The sequence below is a fragment of the Loxodonta africana genome, chromosome 2 (genome assembly GCF_030014295.1).
Source record: "Loxodonta africana isolate mLoxAfr1 chromosome 2, mLoxAfr1.hap2, whole genome shotgun sequence".
Taxonomy (NCBI): domain Eukaryota; kingdom Metazoa; phylum Chordata; class Mammalia; order Proboscidea; family Elephantidae; genus Loxodonta; species Loxodonta africana.
In genome coordinates this window covers 7,178,057-7,190,129 of record NC_087343.1, presented here as the reverse complement: position 1 = coordinate 7,190,129, position 12,073 = coordinate 7,178,057, and the positions used below count along the sequence as shown (strand labels likewise).

Here is a 12,073-nt window from a genome sequence, read left to right as displayed (position 1 = left end):
TGTATTTTCTATTTATAAGTTAAATTCTATCTGTGTGGCCAGAATCTCTTAACATACAAAATCTCAAAATGAGATATGGCGTGGCCCTTAGGGCCTCTTTATTTTGCATTGCAGGATGCTTCCAACTATAAATTTTTTTTTTTTTTAGTGGAAGTCTACTGAAGTTTTATGAAAAGGGTTCTGTTTTATTAGGATGAAATGTAAAGATCATGGAGTTTTCTAATGTAAAAATATCAAAGACTAAAATAAATTAAAAAAAAATTACCTAGTGCTTAGACTAGCAACTGGCATGTAAGAGTCACTTATAACAGATTTCTTAGGCAAGGTGACAGATGAACTGATGATATTTTAGAAAACAATGGACCTCTTTTAAATACCATATCAATTTTATTTGAAAAGTTAATAGATAACGCAAGTGCATGTATATTGTTCTGTTGGAAAAATGAACATGTATTTGGCGTATATGTACATTTACAAGTGTGTGCATAAGTTCACACACTTACCTGGCAATAGGTTTCTGTGCCCACTCAGGTCTTATATAGTGATAATTGGAATTAGCTATAAATTGGCATCTCACTGCTTGAAAACCAGACAATTACAACAGATCACATATTCCCTTCTAATTTCATTCCTAGTTTCTTTCTTATTTTGTATTTTTGGAAAGGCTAATGCAGACGTTCTGAGGAAAGTGAATCTCATGGCCCATTATTCACAATGTTGAAATACCACTAACGTATTTCCAACCCGTCGTCTGAAAACATTTTTATTCGGGGTGTTGTGCTTCACTGATTCAGTGTTACTGAAATTGGTCTTTTTGCCCATAACTCTTACATTTTGAGTTAATGGGAATGTTAATGGACTCTTAGCAGGTAAGAGCCTTCTTTAAAGATAGGTTTCCTTAGCAGCAAAGATGAAAACAAGAACTCTCTACAGGGAATTTAACTTTTTTCTTCTTCAATTAAGTGTTAGTTACTACACACATTATGTCTGCATCAGCATTGCCTACTGACCTGATCCTGGAGTCTGAAAAGTAAGCTGACACAATTACTTTTACATATGATCACCTTAGTATTCAGGTATGTGTGCTACAATTGGGACTTCCTACTGGCTGAGCAAGTCTTACATTCCATCTCCCTGACTTTACAGCAATGATTTAATAGGGTCTTTGTTCCTATTAGGAAACCCTGGTGGCATAGTAGTTAAGAGCTACAGCTGCTAGTGAAAAGGTCAGCAGTTCTAATCCACCAGGCTCCTTGGAAACCCTACACGGCAGTTCTCCTCTGTCCTATAGGGTCACTATGAGTCAGAATCAACTCAACAGCAATGGGTTTGGTTTTCTGGTTTTTGTTCCCGTAATTGCAAGATGACCTTGAAGTTTCATTAAGGATGTGCTGACCTATACCCATACTGAGCTCATACAAGAACTGCACATCATGTCAAGCAGTTAGCGGCTAAGTCAACGCATGATTAAAGCAAAGGAAAGCAACTGGGTTTGAGTTGTTTAATTGTGGTTTAATTTTCATTTTACTATAATCCAACTATTGGAAATACTAGAATATTTTTGTTTATCCAGGAAAGAGTGCTGCTTTTATATTAAATGGCAGACAGTTACACCCATGGAGAGCCCTGGTGGTGCAATGGTTAAGTGCTCAGCTGCTAACTGAAAGATGAGCAGTTTGAACCCACCAGCCACTCTGTAGGAGAAAAGATCTGGCAGACTGCTTTGGTAAAGATTCCAAAACCAAAACCCATTGCCACTGAGTCAATTCCAACTTATAGCAACCCCATAGAACAGAGTAGAATTGCTCCATAGGGTTTCTGGTGGATTCGAACTACCTACTGACTTTCTGGTTAGCAGCAGAGCTCTTAACCACTGCACCACCTATGGGGCAGTCCTCCTGTGTCCTATAGGGTCGCTATGAATTGAAATGACTCAATGGCAACATATTTATTTCTTTTTTTACATCCATATTTTGGGGGGACACAACTCAGTCCATAACAAGGCATTCACTTAGCTCTGATCCTAAATGCCCTTCTGGGCAAGAACAGAGGCCTCTAATACTAAATGGCAGTTAACATAATGGAGGCCTGTTGGAGGGAGAACAAACCCAGAGTAATCCCCATGAAGTTTCTCTTTAACTATGTAAAGAGAATCATTGCTTGTTACATGCTGGCAAAGGTGGAGCCGGGCAAAACACTATCAATACAACACATGTACCTCATACTGCTTAATGAGCCTGATGGACCCACTAAGAAAACTGGAAGTCAATGATGCAATTACTGTAAGACATCATTATGAATACCTTAAAATAAAAGCAACCGATAAGAGTATTAAAATATTGAAAGTTGTTAATATTTCAAGTTCCCCAAAGCTGATTTATTAGTGAGGGAGATAAAAGCAAAAAAAGTATGAGGCTGTGTCTTTAGCAAATGCCTTCATATATAATAATTAAATTTTTTGTTGTTAGGTGCTGTTGAATTGGTTTTGACACACAGTGACCCCATGTGAAGGGGTAGAAATGCCACATAGGGTTTTCTAGGCTGTAATCTTTATACGAGCAGATTGCCAGGTCTTTGTCCTGTGGAGCTGCTGGGTGAGTTTGACTGCTAACCTTTTGGGTAGCAGTCGCGCACTTAACCATTGCACTACCAGGCCTCCTAATTAAATTTAGGGAGAAGACTTAAGAACTAGTTTTATGAAGTAAAATTAAAAAAAAAAAAACATTGCCATCGAGTCGATTCCGACTCCTAGTGACCCTGTGGTACAGAGTAGAATTTCCTCATAAGGTATCCAAGGAGTGGCTGGTGGATTCGAGCTGCCAACATTTTGGTTAGCAGCCACACACTTAAACCACTGTGACACTAGAGCTCCAAAATTACAATCACTGCCGACCCATGGTTAAAAACAAAACCCATCATGAGATGGCTCACACCACACATCCAGAGCAGAAAATCTTCCAGTGAAGCATTTCTTAAAGTCATTGAAATATACATCTTTGTGTGAAGCAATTCTTAAAATCATTGAAATACAGAATGAAAGCACAAAGCAGAGAAGCATCGTCTTTTACACAGAACCATGTTGGAATACTTTACTGTGTTGTGTTTTCTTATAATACAAATCACCAAGTAGATAAAAACCAAAAAACCCAGTGCCGTTGAGTCAATTCCAACTCATAGCGACCCTGTAGGACAGAGTAGAGCCGCCCCATAGAGTTTCCAAGGAGCACCTGGCGGATTCAAACTGCCGACCCTTTGGTTAGCAACCGTTGCACTTAACCACTACACCACCAGGGTTTCCCAAGGAGTAGATACAGCCATTAAATCTTTTGGGAAATAATGCAGCAGCTGTCTAAATATTCAGATCAATCGTATAAACACGTTTAAGACATGTTTTCATCTTGAACAGTTGAAGCTACAGCCAACATTTCAGTAGGTTTCATCACTGTATAAGCCCTAGTCGTGGCCCTTTTCTAAGAGTTTAACTAGGGCCCTGATGGCCAAGTGGTTAAGACCTCAAGCTGGTAACCAAAAGATCAACAGTTCAAATCCACCAGCAGCTCCTTGGGAACCCAATGGGGCAGTTTTACCCTGTCATATAGGGTTGCTATGAGTCAGAGTGGACTCGAAAGCACACAACAACAACGAGACTTTCATTTGGTCTCAAAAAGTTTTGAAAGTTAAAATAATTCCTCATATTTGGATAGCCTTTTATAGTTTATAAATCACAGACCTGGTTTTATTTTACTTACACATTAGCCATATAAGCTGGGCCTGTCCCCTTTACATCTCCCTTCCGTCTTTGTGCATACTCTTTATTCCGTTTTCATAGAATGCTGTCCCCTTTGTCCTTGAAAATGCCTGTCTCTCGAGAGTTAGCTCACATCTTCTCTGACTCCTTCCTGGAGTCCTGAAGGCAAAGCCCCTTCAGCCTTCTGAAGAGCTTTCCCTGAATTGTGTCCTTCCCTCTGTTGGGGCACCTCTTCCCACGTGCACCATGTGGTGATTTACAACATGATCTTCTTACTTGGCAAGACCAAACTTAAGAGTGTAGGGTTTGGGTCATATTCACTTATAGAATTTTGCTCAGCAAGATGACTACCATATTTTAGGCTTTCATCAAAGGTTTAGAGATGGTGAATTTAGGATGGACAGATGGATGGATGAATGGGTGGTGGGTGGGTGGGTGGGTGGATGGTTGGGTGGGTGAATGGGTATGCGGTTAGGTGGAAGGATGGGTAGATTGACAAGCCTGGTAAGTTTCATAATCATTCTTAATTCAAATGAGGAGTCAGATGTAGAGGGGTTAATGAAAGGTGGAGTTAAGAATACATTCTGAAATGTCAACTTTTCTTGGATTCTTCATGTTTTTCTGAGATTTCTAGATTTAGCATATTTTACTTTGTAATTTAGAAAAAAATGTATATAATTTTGTTAAAATTATGATGAATAAATATAAGTAAATAACATTTCAGGGATAAAATTCAATAGAACCAAAAATAGAGCGTGGGTTTTCTGACTTCTCACTCTGACACCTGTATCTATTTCTAAGAAGACATCAGCTTTTAATTTATGTCAGCTGTTTTCCCCTTAAACCTTTCAGTGATATTTTACGATAAATATATGGATCACTTGTACTGTTTAATGACCTATTTTTCCCTCTAGGACATCTGTAAAGCCCTGTGGTGTCATCGAATTGGAAGGAAATGTGAGACTAAATTTATGCCAGCAGCAGAAGGCACTATTTGTGGGCATGACATGGTAAGAAGCCAATCTTAGGTTCACGGGATCCAATCCAGATGTTAGAGTCATCCCACCCACATATCTTTCCTTGTCTCGCATTAATGTTTTATGTGCATTCCCACACCCATGCTAAACCACTGTATTTATGTAATACTGATATTAGGAAGAGGGCTCTTTTGTTTCCCTCTTTTCTGATGTATAATTGATCTTTTCTGGACTTAATAGACACAAACATCATGTAACAGGTTATGACTCTGAATCTTTTCACTCCTTGCTGAGTATTGATTACAGTCATTTATTTTGACATCATTTAACCATGACACCATTTAACTGTGTAAAAACACCAGCATTAAATATCACTGTTGAAGCCTCAGAGCACCCATCTGAAGACCATGGAATAGACATTTAGGCCTACTGTTGCCCCACCCCCTGGATCAGGGGAGCTATGATAGAGGAAAAGGAGAAATATAAAAGACAGCAATTTTAATAAATAGTAGAGAATGAAATTTTTTTCATTAAAAAAGTTAAAAAAAATCTTAAGACTGAAGAATAATTTATTTTTATTTAATTTGAGGTGGCATTGGTTTTTCAGAATATAGAAGCCTACTGATGAAAACAGAAATACATTAGCCCCAAATCATCAATGTAGTCATCTTCACTCTTTATATGCCTATCATTTCGTGGTACTAATTGTCTCCGGGTGGCACAAACACTTTGCACTCAACTACCAAACAAAAGGTTAGCAGTTCAAACCCAACTAGTGGTGCAACGGAAGAAAGGACTGGTGAACTGCTTCTGTGAAGATCACAGCCAAGAAAATCCTATGGAGTACAATTCTACTCTGTAATACATGGATTGCCATGAGTCAGAATTAAACCCAACAACAACAGATTTAGTTTCATTTTTGAAAAATAAATATCTGCCTAAATATTACTGATCTATCATGTTTTTTTTGTTTATTATGTTTAAATCCCAAAGCAAATATCTCATGTATTAAATATATTTAAATGTGAATACAGACTCATTTAACATATTTAAATTTAAATTTCCCCCATGCATCTGTCAGTTTGTCGCACCATGGGGTCTTGCCTATTGCTGTGATGCTGGAGGCTATGCCATCAGTATTGAAATAAAAGCAGGGTCACTCATGCTGGGCAGGTTTCAACTGAGCTTCCAGACTAAGGCAGACTAGGAAAAATGACCCAGCAGTCTACTTCTGAAAAGCATTAGCCAATGAAAGCCTTATGAATAGCAGCGGAACATTGATATAGTGCCAGAAGATGAGCCCCCCAGTTTGGAAGGCACTCAAAAGATGACTAGGGAAGAGCTGCCTCCTGAAAGTCGAGTCAGACTTAATGATGTGGATGAAGTCAAGCTTTCAGGACCTTCATTTGCTGCTGTGGCATGACTCGAAATGAGAAGAAACAGCTACAAACATCCATTAATAATTGGAACATGGAATGTACAAAGTATGAATCTAGGAAAATTGGAAATCTTCAAAAATGAAATGGAATCCATAAACATCAATATCCTAGGCATTAGTGAGCTGAAATGCACTGGTATTGGCCATATTGAATCAGAAAATCATATGGTCTACTATGCCTGGAATGACAACTTAAAGAGGAATGGCATTGCATTCATCGTCAAAAAGAACAATTCAAGACATCTCATGAAGTACAACACTGTCAGTGATAGGATAATATCCATATGCCTACAAGGAAGACCAGTTAATACAGCTATTATTCAAATTTACTTACCAACCACTCAGGCCAAAGAAAGAAATTGAAGATTTTTACCAACCTCTGCTGCCTGAAATTGATCAAACATGCAATCAGGATGCACTGATAATCACTAGTGATTGAAATGCAAAAGTTGAAGACAAAGAAGGATCAGTGGTTGGAAAATATGGCTATTGTGATAGAAAGGATGACAGAGATTGAATGATTAAATTTTGCAAACCAACGACTTCATTGCAAAAACCTTTTTTCACCAACATAAATGGCGACTATACGTGTAGACCTTGCCAGATAGAATACACGGGAATCAAATAGACTACATCTGTGAAAAGAGACGATAGAAAAGCTCAATATCATCAGTCAGAACAAGGCCAGGGGCTGACTGCAGGACAGACCATTAGTTGCTCATATGCACGTTCAAGGTGAAACTGAAGAAAATTAGAACAAATCCACAAGATCCAAAGTATGCCCTTTAAGCATATCCTGCCTGAATTTAGACACCGTCTCAAGAATAGACTTGATGGATTGAACACTAATGACCAAAGACCAGAAAAGCTGTGGAAGGACATCATACATGAAGAAAGCAAGAGGTCATTAAAAAGACAGAAAAGAAGGAAAAGACTTTGATAGATGTAAGAAGAGACTCTGAAACTTGCTCTTGAACATCAAGTACGTAAAGCCAAAGGAAGAAATGATGAAGCAAAAGAGTTGAACAGAAGATTTCAAAGGGTGGCTCGAGAAGATAAAAGTAAAGTATTATAATGAAATGTGCAAAGAACTGGAAGTAGAAAACCAAAAGGGAAGAACATGCTTGGCATTTCTCAAGATGAAAGAACTGAAGAAAAAATTCAAGCCTCGAGTTGCAATATTGAAAGATTCTACAGGGAAAATATTAAACGACATAGGAAGCATCAAAAGAAGATTGAAAGAATATACAGAGTCATTTTACCAAAAAGAATTTGTCAACTTTCAACCATTTCAGGAGGTAGCATATAATCAGGAACCAATTGTACTGAAGGAAGAAGTTCAAGCTGCACTGAAAGCTTTGGCAAAAAGCAAGGCTCCAGGAATTGACAGAATACCAATTGAGACGCTTCACTAAACAGATGCAGGGCTGGAAGTGCTCACTCGTCTATGCCAAGAAATTTGGAAGACAGCTACCTGCCCAAGTGACTGGAAGAGATCCACATTCATGCCTATTCCCAAGAAAAGTGATTCAACTGAATGCAGGAATTATTGAACAATATCATTAATATCACAGGCAAGTAAAATTCTACTGAAGATCATTCAAAAGCAGCCAAAGCAGTACATTGAGAGGGAACTTCCAGAAATTCAAACCAGATTCGAAAGAGGTCATGGAATCAGAGATATCATTGCTGATGTCAGATGGATCCTGGCTGAAAGCAGACAATACCAGAAAGATGTTTACCTGTGTATTATTGACTATGCAAAGGCATTCGGCTGTGTGGATCATAACATATTATGGATAACATTGTGAAGAATGGGAATTCCAGGACACTTAATTGTCCTCATGAGGAACCTGTACATAGATCAAGAGGCAGTCATTCGAACAGAATAAGAAATACTGCGTGGTTTAAAGACAGGAAAGGTGTGCTTCAGGGTTATATTCTTTCAGCATACCTATTCAATCTGTATGCTGAGCAAATAATCTGAAAATCTGGACTATATGAAGAAGAACAGGGCATCAGGATTGGAGAGAGACTTAATAACAACCTGTGTTATGCAGATGGCACAACCTTGCTTGCTGAAAGTAAAGAGGACTTAAGATCAAAGACCACAGCCTTCAGTGTGGATTACACCTCAACATAAAGAAAACAAAAATCCTCACAACTGGACCAATAAGCAACATCATGATAAATGGAGAAAAGACTGAAGTCGTCAAGGATTTCATTTTACTTAGATCCACAATCAACACCCACGGAAGCAGCAGTCAAGAAAACTAAAGAGGCTTGCATTGGGCAAATCTGCTGCAAAAGACCTCTTTAAAGTGTTAAAAAGCAAAGATGTCACCTTGAAGACTAAGGTGTGCCTGACTCAAGCTGTGGTGTTTTCAGTTGCCTAATATACATGTGAAAGCTTGAAGATGAATAAGGAAGACCTTTGAAATAAATGTCTTTGAATTCTGGTGTTGACGATGAATATTGAATATACCATGGAGAATGAACAAGAAGAATGAACAAGTCTGTCTTGGAAGAAGTAGAACCAGAGTGCTCCTTAGAAGCAAGTATGGCGATACTACATCTCACATACTTTGAACATGTCATCAGGAGGAGTCAGTCCCTGGAGAAGGACATTGTGCTTGGCAGAGTAGAGGGCCGGTGAAAAATAGGAAGACCCTCAACAAGATAGATTGACATGATGGCTGCAACAATGGCTTTAAGCATGACAAGGATCATGAAGATGTCACAGGACTGGGAAGTGTCTCTTTCTGTTGTACATAGGGTCGCTGTGAGTCAGAACTGACTCGATGGCAACTAACAACAACAACAAATTTAAATTTAAACATGTTTAAATGTGAATTGAACAACAATGGGCCCAAGCATAACAATTGCCACGATGGTGCAGGACCAGGCAGGGTTTCATTCTGTTGTGCATAGGGTCACTATGAGTAGGAACTAACTTGAAGGCACCTAACAACAACAGACAGAAAGGATTTTAAGATATTTACAAGCAATGTTAACTTACTCTTTTAGGTTAAATAACTAAGACGCTAACCAAGAAAACTAAGATGAATGAGGTAGCTGCTTTGAAAAAGCATTTGGCAATGGATCATTCCAGGCAGATCATTAGTACGCTTTATCAAATATTCAATCTGTATTAGCTTTAGAGGAGCAAAACCAGTATGTGTATAACAATATGATTGCTGAAAACAGTTTAAGTTCCAATCATGGAGAATAGTTCACAGAAGTAGCGTGGTTATCGAGAGTGACCTAGAACTCACCAAATACTCTAGAATATTCCAAAGTATATTGCTGCAGTTCCATGATATTGGACTACCCTGATATGAAAAAAGTGACTTTTGTACGAAGTTCATTTCTTGAGATTAGACAGAGACCATTGTCTGGTGTTCAGTTTTTCCCATTCATTAGCCTCCTTTATGTTAGGTATTCAAAGCCTGTCTTCAGGAACCAGGGCATCAAAAACATCCTGGCCCATCTGTGACAACTCAGGACCACCCGGCACTCTTGCCCATCTCCTCCTCTGTGATGCTCACTGTCCTCTCCAGTGAAGCCCACTCACTCTCCTGGCTTCTCGTGCACGTCCAGAGGATACCTGCCAACCTATGTCAGCCTCGACTCTTCTGCCAAGCTGCTGCGTAGGTCCTCCAATTGCTCCTTAAGCAGTCTGGAAAACCCAGATGTCTAAAAAGAGTACAATTTTACTTCAAATCGAGGATCCCTTCCACGAGTGCCCTGTTCCGCCAGTGTCCCTCCAGCCAGACATGAACTTTGCATCATCCAACTCTCCCCTCAACATCCCCACTGATGACCACACATCACCCACCCGTTTCTTATTCTGGAGCTTCATTCTGGAGCTCCAAATCTTCTTCTTTATCTTCAAATAAGATAGGTTTTCCTAAAAATATTTTCTCGTTCTTCAACTTGCTGATACTCGCTTTCATGTTTAGTGGTCTCCTCATTAGAAAACTCTTACCAGATGATTATGAAAACAAAGCAAAAAAATGACAACAACACACATCCCTGACTTCTCTTTCCTCTCCCCTTGGTCCTCTCCACACCCAGGAAGAGCTGGCCTTGTTTTATTCTCTGTGCCAGTCTCTTCTTAAACTCATGAGGCTATCACACCAGTCATCCCATTACCAAATGCATAACAGTCTTTGAGCTGAAAGGGACTTCACTTTGTCATTTGGTGTGAGGGCAGGTGGTAATGGAAGAGAGGATTATTGTGACTATTATCCATTTATTTATTTGTGGTTTTCTTTTTTTTTTTTAATTTTTATTGTGCTTCAAGTGAAAGTTTACAAATCAAGTCAGTCCCTCACACAAAAACCTATATAAACCTTGCTACATACTCCCAGTTGTTCTCCCCCTAATGAGACACCCCACTCCCTCCTTCCACTCTCTCTTTTCGTGTCCATTTCACCAGCTTCTAACCCCCTCTACCCTCTCACCTCCCCTCCAGGCAGGAGATGCCAACATAGTCTCAAGTGTTCGCCTGCTCCAAGAAGCTCACTCCTCACCAGCATCCCTCTCCAACCCATTGTCCAGTCCAATCCCTGTGTGAAGAGTTGGCTTTGGGAGTGGTTCCTGTCCTGGGCCAACAGAAGGTCTGAGGGCCATGACCACTTGGGGTCCTTCTAGTCTCAGTCAGACCATTAAGTCTAGTCTTTTTATGAGAATTTGGGGTCTACATCCCACTGCTCTCCTGCTCCCTCAGGGATTCTCTGTTGTGTTCCCTGTCAGGGCAGTCATCAGTTGTAGCCGGGCACCATCTAGTTCTTCTGGTCTCAGGCTGATATTGTTTCTGGTTTATGTGGCCCTTTCTGTCTCTTAGGCTCATAATTACATTGTGTCCTTGGTGTTCTTCACTCTCCTTTGGCCCAGGTGGGTTGAGACCCATTGATGCATCTTAGATGGCCTCTTGATAGTGTTTAAGACCCCAGACACCACTCTCCGAAGTGGGATGCAGAATGTTTTCATAATAGATTTAATTATGCCAATTGACTTAGATGTCCCCTGAAACCATGGTCCCCAAATCTCCACCCATGCTATGCTGGCCTTCAAAGCACTCAGTTTATTCAGGAAACTTCTTTGCTTTTGGTTTAGTCAAGTTTTGCTGAGCTCTCCTATATTATGTGCTGTCTTTCCCGTTACCTAAAGTAGTTCCAATCTACTATCTAATTAGTGAATGCCACTCTCCCACCTTCCCTCCCTCCCTCTCCCCTCTCGAAACCACGAAAGAATGTTTTCTTCTCAGTTTAAACTATTTCTCGAGTTCTTATAATAGTGGTCTTATACAATATTAGTCCTTTTTCAACTAACTAATTTCACTCAGCATAATGCCTTCCACATTCCTCCATGTTCTGAAATGTTTCACAGATTCATCACTGTCCTTTTTTGATGTGTAGTATTCCATTGTGTGGATGTACCATTATTTTTTTTATCTATTCATCCATTGATGGCACCTTGGCAGCTTCCATCTTTTTGCTGTTGTAAGCAGTGCTGCAATGAACATGGGTGCATATATATCTGTTCATGTAAAGGCTTTATTTCTCTAGGATATATTCCAAGGAATGGGATTGCTGGATCACATGGTAGTTCTATTTCTAGCTTTTTAAGGAAGCACCAAATCGATTTCCAAAGTGGTTGTACCATATGACATTCCCACCAGCAGTGTAGAAGTGTTTCAATCTCTCCACAGCCTCTCCAACATTTATTGTTTTGTGTTTTTTGGATTAATGCCAGCCTTGTTGGAGTGAGATGGAATCTCATTGTAGTTTTGATTTGCATTTCTCTAATGGCTAATGATCATAAACATTTCCTCATATATCTGTTAGCTACCTGAATGTCTTCTTTAGTGAAGTGTCTGTTCATATCTTGTGCTCATTTTTTAAT

General features: G+C 39.5%; 1 protein-coding gene across 1 annotated transcript in view; it reads left to right on the top strand.

Moving 5' to 3' along the window:
• ADAMTS16 (ADAM metallopeptidase with thrombospondin type 1 motif 16) overlaps positions 1-12,073 on the top strand; it is a 286,634-nt gene that overhangs the window by 143,913 nt on the left and 130,648 nt on the right. The window contains exon 10 of the mRNA XM_003408138.3: positions 4,663-4,758. Within this exon, the coding sequence (XP_003408186.2) occupies positions 4,663-4,758 (96 nt within the window). The remainder of the gene's footprint in view (positions 1-4,662; positions 4,759-12,073) is intronic.